Source organism: Acomys russatus, chromosome 7 (assembly GCF_903995435.1).
Source record: "Acomys russatus chromosome 7, mAcoRus1.1, whole genome shotgun sequence".
In the NCBI taxonomy this organism is placed as follows: domain Eukaryota; kingdom Metazoa; phylum Chordata; class Mammalia; order Rodentia; family Muridae; genus Acomys; species Acomys russatus.
In genome coordinates, this window is record NC_067143.1 from 2,749,771 (window position 1) to 2,776,942 (window position 27,172).

Sequence of the window (27,172 nt, forward strand, 5' to 3'; positions counted from 1 at the left end):
GCTGAAGTGCTCTTCAGATCATGTGTTTCTTGTACTCATAAAACAGAAGCTAAGAAACTATCTAACCATAGCAAGTAAACAGTGACTTTACCAGAGCATAGCTGGTATCTAGGAAATAGTCATGTTGGCCTCTGCTGCCCCACTGCAGAGCCAGTATTTTGTACATAAGATGATAAGACATTCAGTCCACGCAGCTTCCATGCAATGGCATAGCCCTCTTAATTTTCTTTCTTGTTTGCTTTTATTTTTGAGGTTCTGTCTTAGAAATCTGCATATTCTCCACTCTGAGAAACACAGAGAAGCAAAGAGAGGAGAAAACTATAAGCTATACATTTGTATACAAGAAGTGGGAGTTAGCTTGCTCCAGAAAGTGTAAGTGTAAGAAAACAACAGCTGATGGATCTGATATGACATCAGGCCTAGTCTGCGCATTGCTGTAGCTGTGGGCTCCCCAGATTACAAGAATTTTCCACTCTTACATTGTTTTGTATATTCTTTTAGTGATGTGGCTGGATTAAAATATAAGGAATGAGCTGGTATTTTCTAAGTCTAAAGTTCATGATTTTAGTTTCTTGGAAACATTCACACACACACACACACTTTATCATAGTTAAGATTATGAAGATGTCTATAGATCCTGTCAAATTTCTTCCTGTCATTTAAGAGAGCTGGCTTCTCTGTCCCAGGCAGCTACACTGAAGCTAGTGAGCTACTTTATGTTGCTATAAAATGTGTGTGTGTGTGTGTGTGTGTGTGAGAGAGAGAGAGAGAGAGAGAGAGAGAGAGAGAGAGAGAGAGAGAGAGAGAGAGAGAGTTTGTGTTTGTATCTCCCACCTGTGTGGGTTCCCTCAGAAGTAGGAGAATGTGTCGGATACCCTGGATTGGAAGTTACACACAGTTGTTATCTTCCTTATGTGAGAGCTGAGAACTGAATTCAGGTACTCTGAAAGAGTAACAAGTAGTCAGTAGCCATTTTATCACCACTGTTTCTCAATTTTTACCTGGGCAAAATAGGAAAAGAGAGAGTAAGGAGATGGCTCACAGTTCTTTCTGATTTTGCAAGATCCAAGCTGTGTTCACATCACTCATGTGAGGCAGCTCACAGCTGCCAGTCACTACACATTCAGAAAATCGTACACCCCCATCTGCACTCTGGCAACACTTCCACCACCAAACATATAATACACCACACACACACACACACACACACACACACACACACACACACACACACACACACTTAAAATAAATATAAAAATAAAGGTAAAATATTTATAAAAATATACTTTTATATTTATTTAAAATTAGAAAAAATATAAATTCTATTTTAATTGACAACATGACAAGATTATTTTTGGCATGACTGTTCAGTACGAACCAATATGAGAGTTCTGAACTCAGACTCAGAACCACAGATGAAAGCAAAATCTTGACAATTGCTGTCTCCTTGAAATACCTCTAAGCCACTTTACTGCAGATATAGGTCAGAAATGTAAATGTTAGGTCTTGGGAGATGTTGTTTGTTTGTTTTGCCTTTAATCTAGTATCATATAGCCTATACCGACCTCAGACTTGCTATGTAGCCTAGAATGACCCTGAATTTCTGGCCATACTACACGTATCTCCCTAAGTGTCGGGGTTAGAGAAGTGTTTGACCACACCCAGTTCATGCAGCACTGGGTATTCCAAAAAGATATTCACAAAAGCTACAGAGACATTCTACGTGTTTTACTATCTGAACAACATCCCTAGGCAGAGAAAAATATACTTTCTATGTAGAATATCTTGATGAGTCTTGCGTTTCAATCTAAATTTCTGCCCTTTTGTTCTAGTTAGTGTCTCTATCCCTCTTTTTACCTGCCTCTTTTTTAAGTAATATGTCACTGAAACACTCAGAGATGTCACGCTTCTCTGCGTATTTGTTTTGTCCTGTTCATATTATCTCACTGAGCTTGTTTTATGTTTCATAGAGAAAACTATGGAAAGCTAGGTGAGAGAGATCAAACCCACATGACAGCCTGGGTTGCAGAAGCCTGTCCTCTCCTCTGTGTCACACAAAGTAAAACCAACCTCTTACAGCCTGGGATACCAAGTTAAATGCCCTTGTCAATTTCCACATTTTTGCATTATTTTCAGTGACCCAGTATATCTTTCCATGTGGCTTTGCTATCAGATGTCATATAAGAATGATGATTGCAAATTTTAGCACCTTTGGTTGTCTAAAGGGTGCTTGCAGTCCCATAATTAAAACTTTTGGATCAGTGCCTAGCACAAGAGCAATCCTAGGTGAAATTTTTGCACATGTCACCATTTTTTGTTTTTGGGGAACTGAGTAATGCTATCTTGAGAGAGTGTTCATGAGTAGAATATATTTGTTGAAAACGGAGTTCAGAGACCTGTCTTTTTATTCTAGTCTCTGCCATGACAGGAAGCAATGAGTAACCAGGAGAAAAAAAGGCTTTATGAGCCCTCAGGAGGCGATTCTCCATCACTCAATGCTTCCTTCCCTATTACAGAAAGCTATTTTGGTCTCAGGCATCAACTTGAAACACTGAGAGGATTTCTGTTGTTTGTGAACCTCTTACTCAAGTACTTAGGCACAGCAGCACAAACTGAGTCAAGGCACGATCGCTGATATGCATATATCACGAACAGTGTCAGAAACCCTTTTTTTATACAGTACACTTGTTTTTCTTTCTTGTGGCTTAGTCACATCCAAATGTGAAAACAAGAAACGTGTTATTTACTGCTTATTAGATATTTTAAATATTTACTTATTTACTTATTTATGTGTGTAAGAGAGAATGAAAAACACATATACAAAGAAAAAGAGAAGAAACAAAGAGGCAGAGACAAAGACAGAATCAGAGACAGAGGCACAGGCAGAGGCAGAGATAGAGTAAGTAAATGCACACCACAGTGCAGAGATGGAGGTGATGGGACAATTTTATGGAGTCAGTTCTTTGTTCTACTTTTATGTGGATTCTAGATTTTATAACAGAGATATTAAATGTCTATTCATGATATTAGAGAAATAAGTACTGCAGGGCAATCTAGGATAGCATAGAGAGATCCTGAAAGCCAAATATTCTCTATGTAGAAACAATTTGTACTTGTGTGAGTTGCTCTGCTCTCTGTACTACTATGTGTATTTCCATAGAAGATGGTAAACAGAAACTTTGAGGAACTTGTTGCTAATTAAATACTTTTGATAATTAGGCTGTTAATTAAATATTAATGTCTTCTATTGTTGAGATTATAATATATTTATTTATTGCAAATGAGTGCTTATCTGCAGAAGAGGGTATCAGATTATATTATAGATGGCTGTGAGCCACCATATGGTTGCTGGGAATTGGACTCAGGACCTCTGGAACAGCAGGCGGTGCTCTTAACCACTGAGCCATCTCTCCAGCCCCCTGAGATTATAATATAAACATATTATTTCAACTTTCATTTGGTCTGTTCCCTTCCCACATTACCCATAGTTCTCTTTCAAATTTATGGTCTCTATTATCATCAATTGGTATTGCACTCATATATAACTTGAAAATATATATATATATTGAGAATACAATCTGCTCAGTCTATATAATGTTACTTGTATGTGTATTTTCAGGAATTACCTATTTGGTATTGGATAAACAATTGGAAGTGCCCTATCCTTGGAAGAATATTTTTTCCAGATCTCAACATTCCTTTGTTGCCTATAGCTCTTTGTGTGAGTAGAGACCTCATGGGCTTTCTCCATAGACAACGGCATATCCTGGTTCAACTCACTTTTATCAAATATTTTGAAATGTGTTCTTATATGCTCATAATGGTATATATTCACAAGGTTTCTGATTACCCTCGTTAGAAGGGCACTAGTTTACAGGCTCTTGCCTACAAGAAGAAAGGATTTTAATGTAGATATGAGGTTAGAAATAGAAATGGAAACAGATTATTAGGAAAGGGACAGTGCTTTCTACAATGAGTGGGTGTGTCAGCAGCAAAAACATGCACATAAATGCACTCTGCTGGTTAGTATGATTGTGTGTCCTTATAGACCTCTCCCATGTTTGGCTACTGAACTCTTTGCTTGAACATGTTTCACTTGTATACAGTCCAGGGGAGGCAGATCTTCCAGTCCTACTCTGCCTATTGGTCTCTTTGGTGTATTAGTCTTGATGTCAGAGGCAACGGAGGAACACTGATTACTTTACTATACTTCATAGTTTGCTCAGCCAGCCTTCTTATACAACTCTGCCTTAAGGTGATATCAACTCAGTGGGCTGGGACTTCTCACATTAAAAACTAATAAAGAAAATTCATCAGTCTTGACCACAAGCCAATCTGATGAAGATATTTGCTCAGTTAAAGGTCTTTCTTACCAGATGGCCATAGCTAATCTCAAATTGACAACAAAAGAACCAGCTCAAATAAGAAACTGTTGACATGACACAAGAATTTGCTCAACTATTGAGCTACAACCTTAGTCCCAAAGGGTATCATAAATATATTTATGTATTATATATACATATCCACATGTATATATAATAATGATAGTTTGCTTCTCTTCAAAATCTTTTATTATTAACATATCAGGGACTCTCTAAATATTTCCAACTAGAGTATTAGGTCATCTACAGATTTTTTTCCATGAAAATTTCCCCTACAGAATTCTATTAACTTAAAGTTGCAGTAAAAAACAAACCATACTGATTGAAATGGGAGTCCCCCTTCCACTCATCCTGAAATTTTTTCTTTCTATATATGGAATGGCATACATAAAAATGCATGTGTATGTCTAGACATAAAGACAGATGCATTATCACCTACTTGTGACCATCATTGTTTTCAAATATTTCTTATTTGGAACAGAAAATATGACTTGTTGTTTTGGTTCCTGTTCATTGCTTCCTTTGTAATCAGATTCTCATCTGCCACAATATGAAGCAAATCTAACAAGATAGCTATTTTAAAAGTACAATTAGTGGCAGTAAGATTGATTTCCCTTTCTAAAATAGCAACTGGTACTACTGATCTTCACATCATTGAACTTTCTTTACATTATTGCTATGGCCTCACATAACCACTATACATTCTTTTTTTTCATTCTACATGTATTTATTATTTTTTCATATGTGTTTTTATGTTTTCCTGTATGAGTTTATGTGCATATAAACTCATGCAGAATATCTATGTGATGCTTGCAGAATCCAAAGACTACCAGATATCCATTGAACTCTAGTGTAGGAGGTGGTGAACGGCCTGATATGGATGCTAAGAGCTGAACCAATACTCTCTACAAGGGCAGCAAACTCTTAACCATGGAACCATGCAGCTTTTGTTTGTTTATTTGTTCTTTTCTATTCCTTCTGTGACCAATCATACACTCTGTCTCTTCCTTTTATAGACAAAATCTAACTCTCCATATTGACCAGGCTGACCTTAGACTCACAAAAAAAAAACCACCTGGTTCTGCCTCCCACATTCTTAGATTAAAGGTGTGCCACCATGCTCAGAATAACTTATTTTCTTAATTTATGTTTTCACCATAACATCTTGGGCCATGAGCTGTAAACAAGACCTTTATTTTAACTTTCAAAAATTAAATGTCTGAAATGAATTCAAATGTAAATATTCCATTTTATTTACTTTTATATCTTTTTTTTATGAGGATATAACTAAAACTGTAAAGGGTTTCTCCAGAGAAGAGGGATAAGAGTATATAGAAGAACAAATTAATTCATGTCTATGTATTACTAGTATTTTTATTACTTATAATATTTATATAGTAATTTAATAATTTCAAAACAATTTATTAAGTAAATTATCAAAAATATATACTTATTATTATGGAAAAACTAAGTAGAGATGCACTGACATATATTTTGATAGGGCCATTTATTTTATGGCATGACTTAAGATTATGTATATATGTATTTATTTATGTCATTGTTTTGAGACAGGGTTTCACCATGTAACACTGGGTGTCCTGGAATTACCACTTTAGACAAAATAGCATCAAGATCAAAGACATCTCTCAGTACCTGCCTTTGGAGCACTGAGATCAAACATTGGTGCTACCAAGCCCAGTCATTTGGAATTTTGCTGTTATCATAGTTTGTACAAGTATCTCCTACACAAGGCTCTGACACTTTAAGAAGTGACCCAGGTATATTAATCTGAGGAGTACCAGCCTATTCTTATGCACAGTGATATTTATGAAATATTCTTAATGTAAACCATGCTTTACTTTGTGGATGTTATCTCTGACATACAATGAAGAATCTGGAAAATAGAATTTGGATATTTTGGATCATTGGTGTGCAATACTCTTAAATATAATCAGTGTCTTCATGAAGGGAAGTTCATAAGGGTCCGGGACCTTCATTTTTTATTTTTTACATATACATTATTACATATATATACAATAAAGTACCTATAACAAGAAGAACCATGACACAATCAGGAACTATATAAATGTTACAGTCTTAGTATTTTGATTTTCTATCTTAAACAAGAAAAAAATTAAGTCAAAATTGAGGTCTAATCTATGGCTTCCTGGTCATTTTGTATAACTTTTTTCTTCAATCTTGGAATGGCTTTTGGTGATTTTATATTCAGATTACTTTTCCTGGCACAGAATGGAGTCAGGGTATTGGCTGATGCCTTTGTTTCTGTATTCTATGCCTTTATGCCCTGTATTAGTCAGGTACCACGGCCCACCCACCTCATACTCACTAACATCGCTGTGAGGAATTTTTTGCCTCTTTTCTTCAAGGGAATTCTACACAGCATATATACCTCAGGAATAACACAGATTCTGGAAAACCATGAGTGTAAAGCTGCCTTATTTATGCACAGAGTGGGTCAGGACCTCTTTCTATGTATAACTTGCCTCTTGAGTAATTTTCAGGCAATAGTCATAAGTCCCAGAGTCAGTAGGTCAATGGGGATCAAAGGAAAAGCTTGGAAGACCAGTGTTTCCTGCTTTCTGTGTTGCATATCTACCCTGCTGATAAACATCTTTAGTCCTATCCACATTGAAGGCTTTCAGCATGTGCAGAATTCTACTAAACCACAGGATTATGGGATTAGTTCATCTCAAGTGTCACTACTGATGACTCTCTTAGATTATATATTGATTAGACTCATGGTTGATGTCAGTTTATACATGATTCTTCTTCTCTGCAGACACCATCAGAGGGTGAGCCATTTCCATACATTCAGTATCTTCCACAGACTTTCCTATCCACTAAAGGGGCCAAATCCACTAAAACCATCCTGCTTCTAACAAGCATCTTCATTTTGTTTTGTTTCACCAAATACATAATTACACTTGACAATGATACTATTTTCAAGTCTCACTACTGGAGGCAACATTTCTAGCAGCATGTTATCCCACCTCGTCCCTTTGTTTCTGATGCTCTGAGATTACCACACAGAAATTTTCTGTCCATAATTTCAAAGAAAGTATTCAGATATCACTGCTGGATTAATTCACAGTGATCATCTAATCATTCTACAAAAGTGTTTTCGTGTCTAGAACAAGCAAGATGTAACCCAGAATAATAAGTATAAAATGATCTGTGTTATATTATTGAGTGTTGTGGAGGATTTTGGTCTCAATTCAAAGGCACATATGTAAACTGAGAAAGACTGCCCTCTATTACCATTATTTATCTGTTTTCTGGTATGATGTTTTCTTGGAGGAGTTGGGCACAAAAAAAAATTGAAAATCATGAATTACTATTTGTCTGAGGTGACACCTTAATATATAACCCGGGTTATTCTTAAATTCTCCATAAACTTTCTTAGCTTCATAAGATTGGGCATTACACAGCATAACCATGCTGAATCTTTTTCTTTTTTTCTTTTTTTTTTTTAATTAATTTATTCTTGTTACATCTCAATGTTTATCCCATCCCTTGTATCCTCCCTTTCCCCCCCTCCCATTTTCCCATTATTCCCCTCCCCTATGACTGTTCCTGAGGGGGATTACCTCCCCCTGTATATGCTCATAGGGTATCAAGTCTCTTCTTGGCTACCTGCTGTCCTTCGTCTGAGTGCCACCAGGTCTCCCCCTCCAGGGGACATGGTCAAATGTGAGGCACCAGAGTACGTGAGAAAGTCATATCCCACTCTCCACTCAACTGTGGAGAATATTCTGACCATTGGCTAGATCTGGGTAGGAGTTTAAAGTTTACCTCCTGTATTGTCCTTGGCTGGTGCCTTAGTTTGAGCGGGACCCCTGGGCCCAAATCTGCCTATCATAATGTTCTACTTGTAGGTTTCTAGGACCCTCTGTATCCTTTTATTTTGCTATTCTCCCATGCATCTCTTATTTAGAGTCCCAATAGGATGCCCTCCCCTCTGTCCCAGTTTCCTGGTAAGTGAAGGCTTTGAGTGGATAAAGAAACTGTGGTACATATACACTATGGAATACTACTCAGCTCTTAAAAACAAGGAATTCCCGAAATTTGTGGATAAATGGATTGAGCTAGAAATGATCATAATGAGTGAGTTAACCCAGAAGCAGAAAGAATCAAATGGTATATACTCACTTATATCTGCATACTAGCCCAAGGGAGTACCACAGTAAATCAAAACCCAACACTGAGTCATGCTAGAAGTCTCCCACAGAACAAACCTTCCAAATGTTTTTCATTTCTATTTCTAAAGATGGGGGTCCTGTTATATAGATGATATAGAACTGTAATATACTATGTAGCTAAAAATGGCATAGATTCATCATCCTGTTGTCTCAGTCACTCAAAGGCTGACATATTAGAGTTCTGAGGTTTCAGCTAGCACAACTAGAGGCAGCTTTATATAGTAGGTAGGGTGTGTGTGTGTGTGTGTGTGTGTGTGTGTGTGTGTGTGTGTGTTCCTGTAAGTACATGCGCACTTCTTTGGACTTGGGTATATATGCAATGTGGATACCCCAGGTCAGAATGCAGAAAAATATGAGGACACAACAATTGAAATAGCATGCACAAGACCTACATAATCTCAAGCAAAAAAAAAAAAAAAAAAAAAACAGACCAGAGGAAGTGATAGGGGTACGAGACGCACTCCTATCTGAATAACTTTTGGTGTTTGGTGGCTGCTTTGAAAGAAAAATATTTTTTTCAATGTTGGTCTACCTGGTGTATTGAACACACTCTAGGGAAGTTTACCTGCACAAGAGTATTTGGTCAACACAAACATGACTGAATAGGTGAGATGGAGAGTTGCAGAGATGGAGAGTGAGTCAGGAAAAGAGACAGAGAGAGAGAGAGAAAGAGAGAAAGAGAGGGGGAGAGAGAGAGAGAGAGAGAGAGAGAGAGAGGCAGAGGCAAAGAGACAGAAAGACAAAGACCACAAAGTCAGCATTGAGAATCTAGCAGAAGTTAGTGAGGAGGGTAGATATGATTAAAATCATTCCATAGAATTTTCAAATTAATGAAATTTGATTTTAAATAGAAAAGAATAAAACTTGTAAAAGGTTATAAGGTTTTCCTAAGAATACAAGTAGGAGGGTCTCCCAAAGTATCAAAATGTTCAGTAAATATTTATTTATACCTGCTAGTTCCTCCCATTTCTATTCTGGAGCTCTCATTTTGTACACACTCTATTCAGTAGGCATGTAGAATATATTGAATAATGATGACCATTTTACAATTTGTATTGTGCACATGAGGGAGCAAACATTCAACATTCAAACTAACTGTTGGGCTTAGTCTCCTAAACTGAAATTCCAGCAAAAGTCTCTTTCTTACCCTGCTCAGATATTTCTGCATGTGGGATGTCTCATCTAGGAGATAGTCTAAGGTGATGAAAGGAATAGTACAAATGTTTATCAAATTTTAATGTCATGCTGTCAAGAAATTAATGTGTATTATGTCATTAATAATCTTGTATCAATTGCATGGTGAAATGATAATTTGGCTACATAAGTTTAGATAAATATTTGACAAAATAAGATATTAAAATCATTTCTGATTTTATAATAGCATCTCACAATGTAATGTAGACCTGTTTTGTCTAGAGACTTCTATGTAGTCGAAGCTAGGCTTATACTCACAACATACATTCTATATATGTTTCTCAAGGGCTAGGATTACAGGTATATCTTGACCTTACTGGATGTCTTTTCCACTGTCCATCCTCCTCCTCACCTCTTTTTCCTGCTACTCCTTTGTTTATTCTTTTTTTGTTGGGTTTTTACTGGTGTTTCAGACATAAATGCTGGCCTCAAAATTGGCAAGGAAAGTTTTGATCTTCCTGCCTTTATTTTCCGAGATCTGGGATTATTGTCCTATAAGTCCATGCATAGTTTCTTGTGGTGTTTTTTTTTTAATTTGTTTATTATTGTTATAATTTATTCACATCACATCCTGATTGTTATCCCTTGCTCTTATCTTCCTGTTCCCACCCGCCATCACTTTTCTGTCCTATTCCCCTCCCCTAGACCTCTGACACAAGGGTCCTCCTCCCCCACCATCTGACCACAGTCTTTCAGGTCTCATTTGGGTAGACTGCATCCCCTTCCATTGTGTTCCCACAGGGTCTCTCCCGCAAGGGTCAGTGATCAAACTGCAGGCACCAGAGTTTTGTCAGAGGAGATACTCAATGTTCCCCACTCCCCATGTGGAAAATGAGCTGTCCATTAGCTGTCCTCTGCTTGCAATATCCTTGGCTGTTGCATCAGGTTGCAGGCACCCCTGGGAGCAGATCTGCCAGACTTGATAGTCTCCTTATGGAGCTCCTAACAACTTCCCCATTCCATCTTCCATCCCCCAACTCTTCCATACAATTTGAACTTCTTCAACCACAGTTCAGCTGCAAGTCCCAGTATTTGTCCCAATCCTCCACTGGGTGGAGTCTTTCAGAGGACATCTATGTTGGGCTTATATCCACTCATTAGTGAGTATATACCATGTGTGTCTTTCGGGGTCTGGGTTATATCACTTAGGTTGATCATTTCTAGTTCCAACCATCTGCCTGAAAATGTCAAGAGTTCCTTGTTTTTCATAGCTGAATAGTATTCCATTGTGTAAATGTACCAGAGCTTCTTCATCCATTCTTTGGTTGAGAGACAACTAGGATGTTTCCAGATTCTGGCTACTGCAAATAAAGCTTCTGTGAACATAGTTAAGCAAATGTTCTCATTTTATGGTGGAGCTTCTTTTGGGTATATTCTCAGGAATGGAATAGCTGGGTCTCTAGGTAGCACTATTCCAAGTTTTCTGAGAAAGTACCACATAGATTTCCAAGTTTGTACAAGTTTACAGCAAGTGAAGAGTGCTCCTCTTTCTCCACATCCTCACCAGCATCTGCTGTCACTTGAGTTTTTTATCTTAACCATTCTGATAGGTGTAAGATAGAATCTCAAAGTTGTTTTGATTTGCACTTCCCTGATGACTAAGAATGTTGAGCATTTCTTTAAGTGTTTCTCGGCCACTTGATATTCCTCCATTTAGAATTCCCTGTTTAGTGCTGTACCCAATTTTTTTCATTGGGTTATTTGGTTTGGTGGTATTTAATTTCTTAAGAGTTTCTTTATATATTCTGGACATTATCCCTTTGTCAGATGTAGGGTTGGTGAAGATCTTTTCAGAGTCTGTAGGACAACTAAAAGACATCAATGGGTTACATATTAGAAAGGAAGAAGTCAAATAATCACTATTCATGGATGATATGATAGCATACATAAGTGACCCAAAAAATTCTACCAAGGAACTCCTACAGCTCATAAACACCTTCAGCAAAGTGGCTGGATACAAAATAAGCTCAAAAAAATCAGTAGCCCTGCTGTATACAAATGAAAAATGGGCTGAAAAAGAAATTAGGGCATGGTGGCACACACCTTTAATCCCAGCACTCAGGAGGCAGAGCCAGATGAATCACTATGAATTCATGGCCAGCCTGGTCTACAAAGAAGTCTAGGACAACCAAGTCTACACAAAGAAACCCTGTCTTGAAAAACCAGAGAAAGAGAGAGAGAGAGATTTTAGGGAAACTACACCTTATACAATAGCCACAAATAATATAAAGTACCATGTTATAACTTTAACCATGCGAGTGAAAACCTGGTATAAAAAAAATCTTCAAGTATCTAAAGAAAGAAATTGAAGAAGATATCAGAAGATGGAAAGATCTCCCATATTCATGGATCAGGACAATCAACACAGTGAAAATGGCCATCTTACCAAAGAAATCTACAGATTCAATGCAATCTTTATCAAAATACCTACACAAATTTTTAAAGACCTTGAAAGATCAATTCTTTTTTTTTTTTTTTTTTTTTTTTTTTTTCTTTTTTTTTTTTTTTATTAATTTATTCTTGTTACATCTCAATGTTTATCCCATCCCTTGTATCCTCCCATTCCTCCCCCCCCCCCACTTTCCCATTATTCCCCTCCCCTATGACTGTTCCTGAGGGGGATTACGTCCCCCTATATATTCTCATAGGGTATCAAGTCTCTTCTTGGCTACTTGCTGTCCTTCCTCTGAGTGCCACCAGGTCTCCCCCTCCAGGGGACATGGTCAAATGTGAGGCACCAGAGTATGTGAGAAAGTCGTATCACACTCTCCACTCAACTGTGGAGAATATTCTGACCATTGGCTAGATCTGGGAAGGGGTTTAAAGTTTACCTCCTGTATTGTCCTTGGCTGGTGCCTTAGTTTGAGCGGGACCCCTGGGCCCAAATCTGCCTATCATATTGCTCTACTTGTAGATTTCTAGGACCCTCTGGATCCTTTTATTTTGCTGTTCTCCCATGCGTCTCTCATTTAGAGTCCCAATAGGATGCCTTCCCCTCTGTCCCAGTTTCCTGGTAAGTGAAGGCTTTCGTGGGACATGCCCCTTGGGCTAGTATGCAGATATAAGTGAGTATATACCATTTGATTCTTTCTGCTTCTGGGTTAACTCACTCATTATGATCATTTCTAGCTCAATCCATTTATCCACAAATTTCGGGAATTCCTTGTTTTTAATAGCTGAGTAGTATTCCATAGTGTATATGTACCACAGTTTCTTTATCCACTCTTCTACTGAGGGACACTTAGGCTGTTTCCATGTTCTGGCTATTATGAATAAGGCTGCTATGAACATGGTTGAGCAAATTTTCTTGTTGTGTGCTGGAGCATCTTCTGGGTATATTCCAAGGAGTGGAATAGCTGGGTCTTGAGGAAGCCCTATTCCCATTTTTCTGAGATAGCACCAGATAGATTTCCAAAGTGGCTGTACTAGTTTGCATTCCCACCAGCAATGAAAAGACATTGAAAGTTCAATTCTGAACTTCATATGGAAAAACAAAAAACCCAGAATAGCTAAAACAATCTTGTACAATAAAAGATGCTCCGGAGGAATCTCCATACCTGATCTCAAACTGTACTATAAAGCAATAGTACTTAAAAACAGCATGGTACTGGCACAGCAACAGGCTGGTTGATCAGTGGAATCGAATCGAAGACCCAGATATGAATCCACACACATATGGTCACTTGATTTTTGACAAAGAAGCCAAATCCATTCAATGGAAAAAGGATAGCATCTTCAACAAATGGTGCTGGTCTAACTGGAGGTCTATGTGTAAAAAAATGAAACTGGACCCATATTTGTCACCTTGCACAAAACTCAAATCCAAGTGGATTAAAGACCTCAACATAAAACCAGAGACACTAAGCCACTTAGAAGAAAAAGTGGGAAAGAGCCTGGAACATATTGGCACAGGAGACAACTTCCTGAACAGAACACCAACGGCCCAGGCCTTAATGTCAACCATTAATAAATGGGACCTCATGAGGCTGAGAAGCTTCTGTAAGGCAGGAGACACTGTCAAGAGAACAAAGCGACAGCCTACAGACTGGGAAAAAATCTTCACCAACCCTACATCTGACAAAGGTCTAATATCCAAAATATATAAAGAACTCAAGAAATTAAACACCACCAAACCAAATAACCCAATTGAGAAATGGGGCTTGGAACTAAACAGAGAATTCTCAACAGAGGAGTATCAAATGGCTGAGAAACACTTAAAGAAATGCTCAACCTCCTTAGTCATCAGGGAAATGCAAATCAAAACAACTCTGAGATTCCATCTTACACCCATCAGAATGGCTAAGATCAAAAATTCAAGCGACACCACATGCTGGCGAGGATGTGGGGAGAGAGGAAAGATCAATTCTTGATGTCATATAGATAGACAAAAATCCTAAAATAGAAGAAACAAATCTGTACAATAAAATATCTTAAGAATGACTGCATTCTTGATCTCAAGCTGCACTATAGAGCAGCAGTAATTAAAATGTCATGGTACTGGCATAAACATAGGCTGGTGGATCAATGGAATTGAATTTAAGACCAAGAAATAAATCCACAAAACTATAGACACTTGATTTTTTTTTTTTTACTAAGAAGCCAAATCCATACAATGGAAGAAAGATAGCATCTTCAACAAATGGAGCTGGTCTAACTGGATGGCTACATGTAGAAAAATGAAAATACATCTAGATTTATCACCCTGCACAAAACTAAAGTCCAAGTGGATTAAAGATCTCAACAGAAAACCAGACACACTAAATCTGTTAGAAGAAATAGTGGGGAAGAGCCTTGAACTCATTGGCACAGGAGACAACTTCCTGAACAGAACACCAACAGCTCAGGCTTTAAGGTCAACAATTAATAAATGGGACCTCATGAACCTAAAAAGTTTCTGTTAGGCAAAGTGCACTCCCATACATGTTTTTATGCAATGCTGAGAATCAAAAAAAGGATCAATTTGTTCAGAGCAAACCCTCTTGCAAAAATGTTATTACTAGAGTCCTCTGGCTTCCTATTTCTTTAAATCATTTGCTTCAGCTGTCTAATCAAAAACCACACATGAATCTCATATTACTATTCAACTTCAATGCTCTACATGGAATGAACTCATCTTCAGAATTTTCAGGTTACAGTTATGTGACACCACACCTGAGATTGTGCTTTGCAGAGCCAAGTGAGCTACAGCAACAGTCTTCTGCAGCCCATTTCAGATTTTCTTCTGCTTCCAGTCTGTTCAGTGTTACCTTGCCAAATTTTGCCCACTTCCAGGAAAACGTCTCTCATTTGTGCTTTCCAGAAGCTTTGGACCTTCCTCTGGACAGCTATAAGTCTATTTCCCTGGAAGAAGTGGCCTGATTCTAACAGTTTCAGTAAAATAAAAATGTTCCAAAATGAGAAATAAAAATATAACTGAAACCAGGAAGCAAAAAGCTGGCAACCATAAGATTTACAGTGACATCAACACTAAACTATTATTTCCTGTTGTAAAAATATTTGAGGAATGAGAAGAATACTTCTAGAAACTCAGATCCTGAACACATTCTTCTTCTTTGATTGGAGTCATAAGTCCAATCCTATAGATGTCAGTAAGGAAGAGATTTAGGCGTTCAAAAAGTTTCTCTACATGAGTTAGTCCAGAACGGGACTATTCAGAAACAGATTATTTAAATTTATAATTAAAATAAATGGGATCCTAAGGCAATGTCCTAAGGAAGTATATTCTGTATTACGTGGTGAGAATCAGAGCTGTAATTGAGTGGCACAGGAACCAGACACCCAGAGAAAGCCAGATGCGAAGAGTTAACAGAGTCAGTGGAGATAAAGCATTAACCACTCAGCTATGATGACCTAAATGAATCCTGCGATAGTCCAAACTTCTAACAACTTAACTTTGTGGTGGTTTCTAAAAGACACATTTTAGACTCTTCTCAAGGGCAGGAAGAGGTATGCAAATGAATGTATACCAAACATACACTGAAGACTTCTGGTATAATTTAAATATCAAAGTGCGTCATTTTGCATAGAAAGTGGCCCAGGTGTCAAGAAAACACAAATGCCAAGAGAATCCATAGAAAATAATTGCTGGCCAAATTGTGAAGTGCAGTGAAATCTGATTGTTCTTACTGATGATGGCAGAGGAGATTACTTACGAGTTCACCAATCTCTTTACTGAAAGGCAGGTAAGCTTTATTATTTGCTGCAAAGCAGCCTGTGGTTGTCACACCAACGCCTGTGAAAATTCCTAGAGGAGGGCATGAGTAGCAGCACAATTCATATAATGAAGCAAAGAATGAAAGTCTTTAAGGGGGTTTCTGTCTTAGGTGGCTCATTGTCCAACATAGAAAAAATAAAAACAAATAGAAATGGCATTGACTATGCTGAGTGACTAGAACCATTCATGTTAAAACCAATCCTTCAGTCCTATTAGTAAATGAACTATCTGCGATGGCTTTTGTAAACAAAGAAGGCTACCCATAAGGACCGGGTCTAGTTCATACAATAGTTGAGTGATTGGCAAGTCTTTTCCCTGGCACTGAGAATTTTCTATAAAAGTGAGATAGTAAATACTTCACACTGGTAAGCTGGAAAGTTCATATCTCAGTTTAACAATGTGACGACATCAACAACTATAACAAGGGGTGTGGTACTCTGCCAAAATATCTTCCTTTAAGAGCATAACAACTGGATTGTGGACGCCTTTATAAAACACAACATTTTTTGCTTTGTTTCCTCCAGTCAGTAAAACAAAAAAATAAAAATTCTTGACTCATAGGCTATGTAAAAACATGTGAGTTGGTCCATGATTAATGATGATCAATCAGTTTACTTGTAATTTCAGAGTCATATAATTCACAGGTTTTTTTTGTTTGAATATAACAGACAGAAAAACTTATACAGAGCCTACAGAAAAAACTTCACTTCAGTGAAAAACATATACATATTAGAGATAGAAAATACTTTCCAGTATATATTCAATATATTTAGTTGTGTAGGTATGGGGTTATTTTTCTGTATATATGTCTAGGCACCAGAAGTATGCTTCTCCCCCAGACCAGAAGGAGATATAAGATGGCATGAAACTTAATTTACAGATTGTTTTAGGCACAATTTTGTGATGAGTAGTGAGCATGGGTCCTCTAAAATAGCAATCAGTACACTTAAGCACTGAGCTATTTCTCCAGACAATAGAAAACATTATCTCTAGTCTGACTGCCTCTTCTGGATGTATGTTTCCGTAGCTTAGGTTTCTGTCACACTTCACTCTAGTCTCTGTTTTCTTCTCAGAACTTGTTTTGGATCTCCAGGCAAATCTTTGGCTCACTTGTTTCTTCAGACCTACCTCCAGCATTCTTGGTCATAATTTTTCTTTACAATTTGATATTATGGCATAAGTTAAAGTTTTTTTCTTTTCCTTTTCATGTTATAACCTTAATCACAGTACCTCTAAATGTAACTATTCAGAGACACAATGCTTATAGTAATAATTAAAGGTACATGGGACCCTAAAAGTAGGATTCTAATGAAATATAGACTGTGTCCTTATGAAAATAAAGAAATGCCCCTGCTGATTTAACACACAGGCCCAAGGAGGAGATAGCAACATATCAGCCAGGTAGAGAAGTTCTAGAATAATGGGAAAATGGGAGGGAGGGAAGAATGGGAGGATACAAGGAATGGGATAAACATTGAGATGTAACAAGAATAAATTAATTTAAAAAAAGAAGTTCTAGAAAAAAATAAAATCTTCAGCCTCAGCTTCCAGTATCAAGAACTGAAACAGTATCAATTGCTAGGATGTAAGATATCAGTTGTTTGTGTTTTGCATGCTAGCTTTAACAAACTAATCTTCTTGGCTTTTCTTCCGGGGCTCCTATGTCCCCAGGGACCACAAATCAGATGAATTAACATAAAAATTTGAATAGCATGATCATATGTTGAGCATGTTAAGTTGGTTTGCGCAAACATTAACTGGGTAAGTGTAACACAAATATTTACTTAGTCATACACAGTGAACCAATGAGTGACCAAAGTAATGATCATATAAAAGTCTAACATGATTAACCAATGAGCTTGTTGAGGTTACTTACAGTAGAATGAATGATAGGTCACCTTTATCTAGAGACAACTCAAAGGCAAATTCATCACTGAAAAGCGCACCATACCATGTATGGTGACTCATGAAAGCTGTATCTTTGCATTATTTGTATGTTGGCAACTTGACAGATCAGAAAAACTCTGCTAGACATTTAAGCATCATCTTCTTTTCTAGTAATTGTTTTCTATTTCCAGGAACTTGGAGTGATCCTCTGAGTATTGTTAGTTTCAAAATGTCTTCAGACTTGAGTACTATTTAATATATAACCTCCATGAGCTTCCCCATTCTTTTTTGGTGGAAATGTTTCAATTCAGAAGGCTCCATAGGCTTGTTTGCATGTGGTACACATAAACTCATAAAAGAAAACACATAAAATTTTAAAATGAACAAACAAATAAATAAATCTAAAATATATTAGCTTGTGGCTGTTGTAGTACCCACATTTGGCATTAAAGATATAACAACTTTTCTCAACAAAAGATAGGTACAGAGATGCATTGATTGAAATGTATGCATCAGTTTCAGATGTAGCCTATAATTTGCACAAAGCCATGCACTCCATTAAATATTAAACAATATTTTAAGAATGGTAATAAAGAGCCAAGAGTGGTAGAGCACACCTTTAATCCCTTCAGGGAGGCAAAGGAAAGTTTATTTCTGTGAGTTTGAGGCCAGACTTGTCTTTAAAAGTTTGTCCATGACTGCCAAGGCTATGCAGAGAAACCCTGTCTTGAAAAGCAAATCAATGAAAAAAGTAATGGTAGAAAATCAATCCCAAAAGTTTCCTGATGGCATCCATTTATATCATTTTTATCCAAAATTAAGCCATGTGGCTGGTTTGGAGGCACATGCAGCTAATCCCAGAACTTGGAAGGCAGAAGCATGTAGATTTCTCTGAGTTTGTTGCCAGCCTTGTCAACAAAATGAGTACAGGACAGCCAGGGCTCTGTTATAAAGAGAAACCTTGTCTAGAAGAACCAAAAATAAAAGCGAACTATGTGTAAGTAGCTCTGGTAAAACATTATGAAGCAGCAAGGATTCCATTTTCTAGATTGATCAGTATTTATTCTAAGAAAAGGTAGAAAAGCTAACTCTTCTGGACAAATCTCTGCCTTGCTTAGTACAGAGGACCAATTAAATAAATGTGCACAAACATCAACATACACTCACACAAACACATGAACAAAGACACACATGTACTCCTAAAGAAAGAATGTATGTCATAATGTAGTTTAGGCAAAGATAACATTAACCTCCCCCTTGTGAAGGCAACATGCACCTCACAATCTTTACAAAAAATCTTCCTTGAAACTCATAGTGTGGAAAGTAGTACAATCAGTGGATTGACCAAAATTATAAGGATTTTATGTTCTTCAATGAGCAGTGCCTTCCTGTGACAAAGTGCTCCTAGAAGGGTGATCAATTAAAAGACAATTCAACAGACAATGAAGAATACCACAACCATGGTAACAATATTACAGCTAGAAATAAAAAGACATCATAATCATTGGTACAGTATTCCAATACCTCCTACCTACTCCTCATTTTCTGTTTGAAAATAAATACCATCTTTAAAATGTCTGCGTTTTCCTTTGAGAGCAAAGAACTGATGGAAAGCCTTGATCACAGGACAACCTATTCTGTCCAATGCTATCCTCCCCATAGTAAACTCATGCCTACCCATATTCTGCTTTCTGTCTACCCTCAAATCAGTATTAGTGCTGAGATGTGGGAGCTTGTGATCCTTTCATAATCAGTAGAAAAGTAGTAACAATTTTGATAATGTATAGAGCTAGTATTCCATAAGAGACATTCAACAGGAAGCCAAGTTTACTTTATTATGTCTTGAATCATTACGGTGTGATGAATGGTGAGGTAGGACCTCAAGAAGGGTGCTTGCTGTACAATGAAGCCACATCTGAGAAACAATCATTGTTGAAATATTTCAGATGCTGACAAAATGGAAGCCAACTCCTCCATCCCTCTGAATGGATCAGAAGTGGTACTCCGTGATTCGACCACCTCCGAAATTCTATGGGTCATGTCAGTTGTGGTCCTCTCCATAACTTTTGTCCTTGGTGTGCTAGGTAATGGGCTTGTAATTTGGGTGGCTGGATTCCGCATGGTACACACTGTGACCACCATCTGTTATTTGAACCTGGCTTTGAGTGACTTCTCTTTCATGGCTACTCTACCACTCCACATCACCTCAATGGTCATGAATGGAAAATGGCTTTTTGGATGGTTTCTTTGCAAAGTTGTTCACACCATTGTGCACATAAACCTTTTTGTAAGTGTCTTCCTGATCACTCTCATTGCCATGGATCGCTGTATTTGTGTCCTGCACCCAGTATGGGCTCAGAATCACCGAACTGTGAGTCTGGCCATGAAAGTAGTTGTTGGAGCTTGGATTCTTGCTCTATTGCTTACATTGCCAAACTTTCTCTTCTTAACTACAGTGAGAGATGCAAAAGGGGAAGTCCACTGCATGCCTGACCTTAGCTCCTGGGTTACAACCACACTGTGCAGTGCTGTGAACACAGCTGCAGGAATCGTCAGTTTTCTCATTGGCTTCAGCATGCCCATGTCTTTCATTGTCATCTTCTATGGACTCATGGCTGTCAAGATCTGCAGAATAGGCTTTGTGAATTCCAGCCGTCCCTTACGTGTCCTCACTGCGGTAGCCGTTTGCTTCTTTATCTGTTGGTTCCCTTTTCAATTGATTGTTCTTTTAGGTAATATCTGGTACAAGGAGACACCACACAGCATTCACATGTTGGTGAACCCAGCAAGCACCCTGGCCTCCTTCAATAGTTGCCTTAACCCAATACTTTATGTCTTCCTGGGTCAGGAATTCAGAAACAGACTGATCCACTCCCTGTATGCTAGTCTGGAGAGGTCCCTGAAGGAAGACTCAGTCCCGAGCAATGACAAAGGCAGCAACTTGTCTTCATGTCCTACAGACTGAGAGCTATGGGAAATGACAGGAGTTAGGACATGAGAACACTTTCTATGCTACTCTAGTCTCTCAAACTATCCCTCACTCTACCTTGCATGACATTTTTGGGTATTAATATAGAAAAATAAATTTTGTCCTCTGATTTGAAAGAAATATAAAAAATCAGAAAGAATATCACTGTCATTTTGAGAAATTTTCAACTGAGCCTATAGACGAGGCTAAGACTAATGTAGCAAAACATTATGGGAAAGGTTTGTGCTTGAAAGGATTATACATGATGGTATATATAATACTAAAATTGTATTATTTTATTAAGAAGTAAATATTTGATTGCCATATGATACATGCCTGTAATCCTAGCACTTTTGACACCAAGAAAGGAGGTCCATGTCAAGGCCTTCTTACATAGAGAGTTGGAGAATTCAAGCCACCATGGCCACATGAGACCAAGTTTCAGATCAACGAAGAGTTATGACATGAAGAAGAAAATCATTATACCATTGCTAGGAAATGCATAAAATTATGTATCAATATAGTGTGAATAAAGCCATTATCACAAGAAAGAATATTACATTTTTTCTTATTTGTGGATCCCTGAATTTTATGTTCAAAAAATTTTGTACACTTGTGTATGTATTCATGTACGCAACTGTGTATGAAATGTGCAAGTAGATTTATACTACCTAAGTGATCAAAGAGGCATGGTAGGTGTAGAGGAGATGACAGATGAGAAAGAAAAGGTATAATGGTTATTTCTGGTTGTCAAATATACACAATCTAATATTATCTGAAAGAAAATTCATTAGAAAAAACATTCTGGACCTTTGGTCCATGTGTGCTTCTATGCAGGACTGTCCTGATTAGATCATTTGAGGTAGGAACACTTCACTGTTGTGAGTGGCACCAATTCTTAGGCATAGAATGTATCTTGGATTGAGTACGATGGCAACATACTATACGAGTCCTATAATGCGTTCTTTACAATTATTTTAGTCCTTGGGTGCGAAGGGATTGTGGCTAGCTATGTCAAGTTTCTGGTGCCCCGACATCCCTAGGTTATACACTATAAGATAGAAGTATTTTAACAAGTTCTAATTTATGTTTCTTTTACCAGATTTTTTTCATTATAGCAGCACGAATGGCATCTATAATATATATTCATACTGAGAGTGTGTTCTTGCTGTGATACATATGTCTTTGGTGTGCTAAATAAAGCTTTAATGCCTTTCTAATAGTTTATGGGAGAAACAGTTTGGAACCATGGGATGGATAATGAAAAATAAGTCATATTAGAAAGAGAGACTAATAGGGGTAAAGAAAGATGTGTTGAGGTGGCTTAAACATATTGGAGGCTACATGAAAAAGCCATACACATATATATCTTGTAATCAACTTGAACTTTTATTTTTTTTCTTTTCCATTAACTTATTTACTTAATCATTTTACAGCTTGATTGAAGGCCCTCCATTCTCTCCTCTCAGTCCCACCCTCACACTTTCTACCCCCATTGCCCCTTTCCTTCTCCAAAGGGAAAGGGAAGCCACCCACATGAACTAACCCATCCACCGCAAGAAGTTGCAGCAGGAATAAGCACACTGTCTCCAACTGAGGTCACACAAGGCAACCCAGCAAAGGTAAAGGGATCCAAAATCAGGCAAAAGAGTCAGAGACGGCCTCCGCTCGAATTGTTAGAGGATCCACATGCAGAAAAAGCGGCACATCCTCTACGTATATGTAGGGAGCCTAGGTCCAGCCCCTGCATGCTTTTTTATTTATGGTTCAGTCTCTTGAGCCTCCATTGGCCTTGGTTAGTTGACTGCATAGGTCTTCTTGTGCTGTCCTTGATTAACCTAGCTCCCTCATTCCTTCTCCCAACTTGTCCATAAAACCCTATGATATCCACCTATATTTGGCTGTGCACTTCTGCATCTGTTTTCATCAGCTGCTGCATTAAGGCTCTCAGAAGACAGTTATGCTAGGCTCCTGTCTGCAGGCATAGCAGAGTATCATCACAGTGTCAGGATTTGGCTCACTCCTATGGGCTACTTCTCAAGTTGGGCCAGTCATTGGTTGGCCATTCTCTCAGTTTCTGCTCCATCTCTAATCTTACACTTTGTGCAGACAGAAAAAAGTTTGAGTCAAGGGTTTATGGGTAGGCTGGTTTATCCCCCTCCACTGGAAGTTCCACCTGGGAACAACTGTGGTGATTTCAATATCCATATCCCCTGCTGCTAGAAATCTCAGCCAGGGTCAACCTCATTGATTTCCTGAATCCTCTTTCACCCGAGAGAAGCTCCCACTGATTTGTTTTCTCTCAGTTTACCCTCTTCCCCACACGTAATCCCTACTACCGCTCTCCTCCCCACCAACTCTCCCACACTCCTTCCATATTCCTCAGATGTCTATATTATTTCCCCTTCCTACTGAAATTCAAGAATCCTCCCTTGGACTCTCCTTGGTAAATTATTTGTGTCTGTGGATTGTGGGATATTTGTCCAGAACTTTATGGCTAATATGCATATAGAAGTGGAGGCCATTTTATTCACATCTTTGTGGGTCTGGGATACTTCATTCAGGATGATATTTTCTAGTTGCACCAATGTTCCTAAAAGTTAAAGGATACCTTTTTTTTAACAGATAAGTAGTAATCCATTGTGAAAATATGCCACAGTTTCTTTATCCATTGTTTAGTTGAAAGACATCTGAGTTTTTTTAATTTTCTGCCTATTACAAATAAAGCTGCTCTGAACATAGTTGAGTAAGTCTCCTTCTGTTATTGTAGAACATTTGGGGGTATATGCCTAAGAGTGGCATAACGGGCTCATGAAGTACAACTACTCTCACTTTTCTGAGAAACTGCCAGATTGATTTTTCCAAGTCATTGTACAAGTTTGCTCTCCCACCAGCAATGTAAGAGTGGTCCCCTTGGTGCTCACTTTGGCAGCACATATACTAAAATTGAAACAATACAGAAAAGATTATCATGGCCCCTGCGCAAGGATAACACACAAATTCCTGAGGCATTCCATATTTTTAAACATAATAAAGGCTTTGTAGAGAGGATTCCAAGATGGCAGCACTGATGGCACACTGCATCTGATTAGCATAGCAGGAAATCCAGGACTGCACAGTGACCTAAAGACCAAACTGAGAACTAAAAAACACCAGTGCTGCTGATTCTCATGTGACAGGCATCCAAATTGTTTGAGGAATGAATGGGTCTGACACTTGGCCACCTAGCTAACCCACGGAAAAAAATCCCTGGCGACAGCCCATATTAGCCACCATCTTGGGAAGAACTGTGGGAAATCTCTGCAACTTTGAGCCCTCACTGCCTGCTCCTGCATGGGATATACTTGCAGCTCTGGGCTCTCACCCCTCCTACCACCTCCCTGCCAAATGTGGCATAGGGAGGGAACAGGCAGAGCTTAGTCTCAGCACAGGACACAATCCAAATTAGTTTTCTTCTAGTGTGCGGCACCCAAGTACCTTTGAGCCCTGAGCTTTCTCAACCCCACCCCCAGCTGCTTGCTGCCCTAGACTGAATGGGTCACAGACCAGATAAATATACCCCTGCCATCCCAAGAGGGCCTGTGGAACTTCTGAGCAGCTTGGAGACCTGATCGCTTACAGCACCCCTAAGTGCTTACTAGCTGAGAACATACCTTATGGCCACCAGAGTTGAATCCAGGCTTTGGCCACAGTCTGCATTAGCTGCCATCCTACAAGAAACTTCAGGCCTTGGTCTGTATATGCACAACCACCTGAAACATACAGGGGCATAGAGAATCATCTGTAACACAGTGGATAGACAGAGCTCCGCCCTCTCAAAAAGGACTGTAGGGTTCCTGAGCAACTCTGGGCTTAGAATTATATCAGCTCATTCCTCCCCTGCCCTACCCAATGGGAATAGAGTCAGGAAACCCAGCTGACCTTATCTGGGTGCAGGCTCTAACACCCACTGTCCAACATCCTAAGGAGACCTCTGGGGAGCCCTGGCAAACAACCTTTGGCTTGGAGTTCACTTTATTTGCTCTCAATCTGCCTGGAGAACCTGGGACACAGATGGTGACCTCAATGGAGGAGGCACTAGACCTTGGTCATTAATATCTCTTAACATCAATGGCCTCAATTCCCCAGTAAAAAGACACAGGTTGACAGAATGGATGTGAAAACAGGATCCACCATACAATAAACACACTTCAGCAATAAAGATAAATTTTACCTCAGAGTAAAGGGTTGGAAAATTGTATTCCAAGCAAACAAACCTAAGAAATAAGCTGGAGTAGCCATTCTAGTATCTGACAAAATAGACTTTCAACCAAAACTAATCAAAAGAGATGGGGACGGTCACTGCATCCTCATCAAAGGAAAAATATGCCAAAGTTATTTCTCAATTTTGAACATCTATGCCCCAAATGCAGGAGCACCCACATTTGTAAAAGAAACATTACTAAAACTTAAGCCACAAACCAAACCCCACACATTAATAGTGGGAGACTTCAATACCCCTCTCTCCACAATAGATGGGTCCTCAAGACAAAACTAAATGGAGAAACAAGGAAACTAATAGACATCATGAAACAAATGGACCTAACTGATACCTACAGAACAGTTAATCAAAACACAGAAGATTATACCTTCTTTCAGCATTTCATGCAACCTTCTCCAAAATTGATCACATACTTGACCATAAAGCAAACCTCAACAGGTACAAGATAATTGAAATAACTCCTTGCATCTTATCAGACCATCATGTATTAAAGATGGAACTCAACAATAAAAGAAACAACTGAAAGCTTACAAACTCATGGAAACTGAACAACTCCCTACTCAATGACATATGGGTAAGGGATGAAATAAAAAGAGAAACTAAACTTTCCAGAATTCAATGAAACAGAAGGCACAACATACCCAAACTTATGGGACATAATGAAAACAGTACTAAGAGGAAAGCTCATAGCACTATGTGCCTTTATAAATAAACTGGATGGAGCCCATACTAGCAACTTAATAGCACACCTGAAAGGTCTAGAACAAAAAGAAGCAGACACACCCAAGAGGAATAGATGGCTGACAATCTTCAAACTCAGGGCTAAAATCAATAAATTAGAAATAAAGAAAACAATTCAATAATCATGGAAACAAAGAGCTGGTTCTTTGAGAAAATCAACAAGATTGACAAACCTTTAGCCAAGCTAACAAAAGGCAGTATTCAAATCAACAAAATCAGAAATGAAAAGGGAGACATAACAACAGACACTGAAGAAATCCAAAGAATCATCAGGTCTTACTTCAAAAATCTATATGCCACAAAAAATTCAAAAACCTAAATGAATTGGACAATTTTCTTGCTAGTTACCAACTACCAAAATTGAATCAAAATCAGGCAAACAAACTGAGTAGTCCTATTGCACCTATGGAAATAGAGGCAATCATCAAAAGTCTCCCAACCAAAAAAAAAAAAAAAAAAAGCCCAGGATCAGATGGACTCAGGACAAAATTCTACCAAATCTTCAGGGAAGGGGAGATAAACCTGTTTCTGTTTTGATTCCAAGTGTGGGACAGAGAAGAGATGTTTACCACTTATATGTGAGAAAGCAGGATGTTTTTCCACACAGAAGTCGAACAACTTCATGGGGACTGAGATTCCATCTTACACCTATCCGAATGGCTAAGATCAAAAACTCAGGTGATGGTACATGCTGTTGAGGATGTGAAAAAAGAGTACCATTTCTCTATTGCTGGTGGGAGTACAAACTTGTACAACCACTGTAGAAATCAAGCTCATGCCTTCTCAGGAAATTGGGAATAACTCTACTTCAAGACCCAGCCAGCCATACTACTCCTGGGAATATACACAAAAGATGCTCTACCATACAACAAGGACATTTACTCAACAATGTTCATATCAGGTTGTGGGAAACTGTTCTAAATTCTGCCATGTCAGAAATCCTGTCCTTGGGCTGCATGCTATGACCTTTGAGTTGCTGACTTTGCCTCACGAGGTCTTGTGTTCTAGGCTATCCTTGGACTATTTACCTTGGAAAGAAGTAAGGAAGTCCTAACTTGGAACCACCCAGAGGATCAAGAAAATTCTTACAGGGAACTACTCAGAGAAATAGGAAGTTCTTAAAGGGAGTAACCCAGAGAACTAGGAAGTTCTACAGGGAGCAATTCAGGCTATTGTATTCTTGCCTGGAGGCTAGGGTGAGTGGGATTACAATAGATCCCATTGACCTTTCTCTATATATATTCTTACTAGTTGGCATTAAAGTGAGTCTTGATCAGAAATTTCTAGACTTGAGTCATTATTTCT

General features: G+C 38.3%; 1 protein-coding gene and 1 non-coding gene across 2 annotated transcripts; both read left to right on the plus strand.

Moving 5' to 3' along the window:
* The first annotated feature begins 19,854 nt into the window (after window positions 1-19,854).
* On the plus strand, window positions 19,855-20,862 carry LOC127192059 (formyl peptide receptor-related sequence 3-like). The gene has a single exon (XM_051149395.1). It carries the CDS (start codon window positions 19,855-19,857, stop codon window positions 20,860-20,862), a length of 1,008 nt encoding a protein of 335 aa, XP_051005352.1.
* A 2,919-nt stretch (window positions 20,863-23,781) lies between these two features.
* Window positions 23,782-23,888, plus strand: LOC127192564 (U6 spliceosomal RNA). Its single transcript, XR_007831030.1, has one exon. It is a non-coding gene; the product is annotated as a U6 spliceosomal RNA (small nuclear RNA).
* Window positions 23,889-27,172: the final 3,284 nt, after the last annotated feature.

Excerpts from the sequence above, each read along its gene's own strand:
- LOC127192059 (XM_051149395.1), top strand. The coding sequence starts at position 19,855 with ATGGAAGCCAACTCCTCCATCCCTCTGAATGGATCAGAAGTGGTACTC.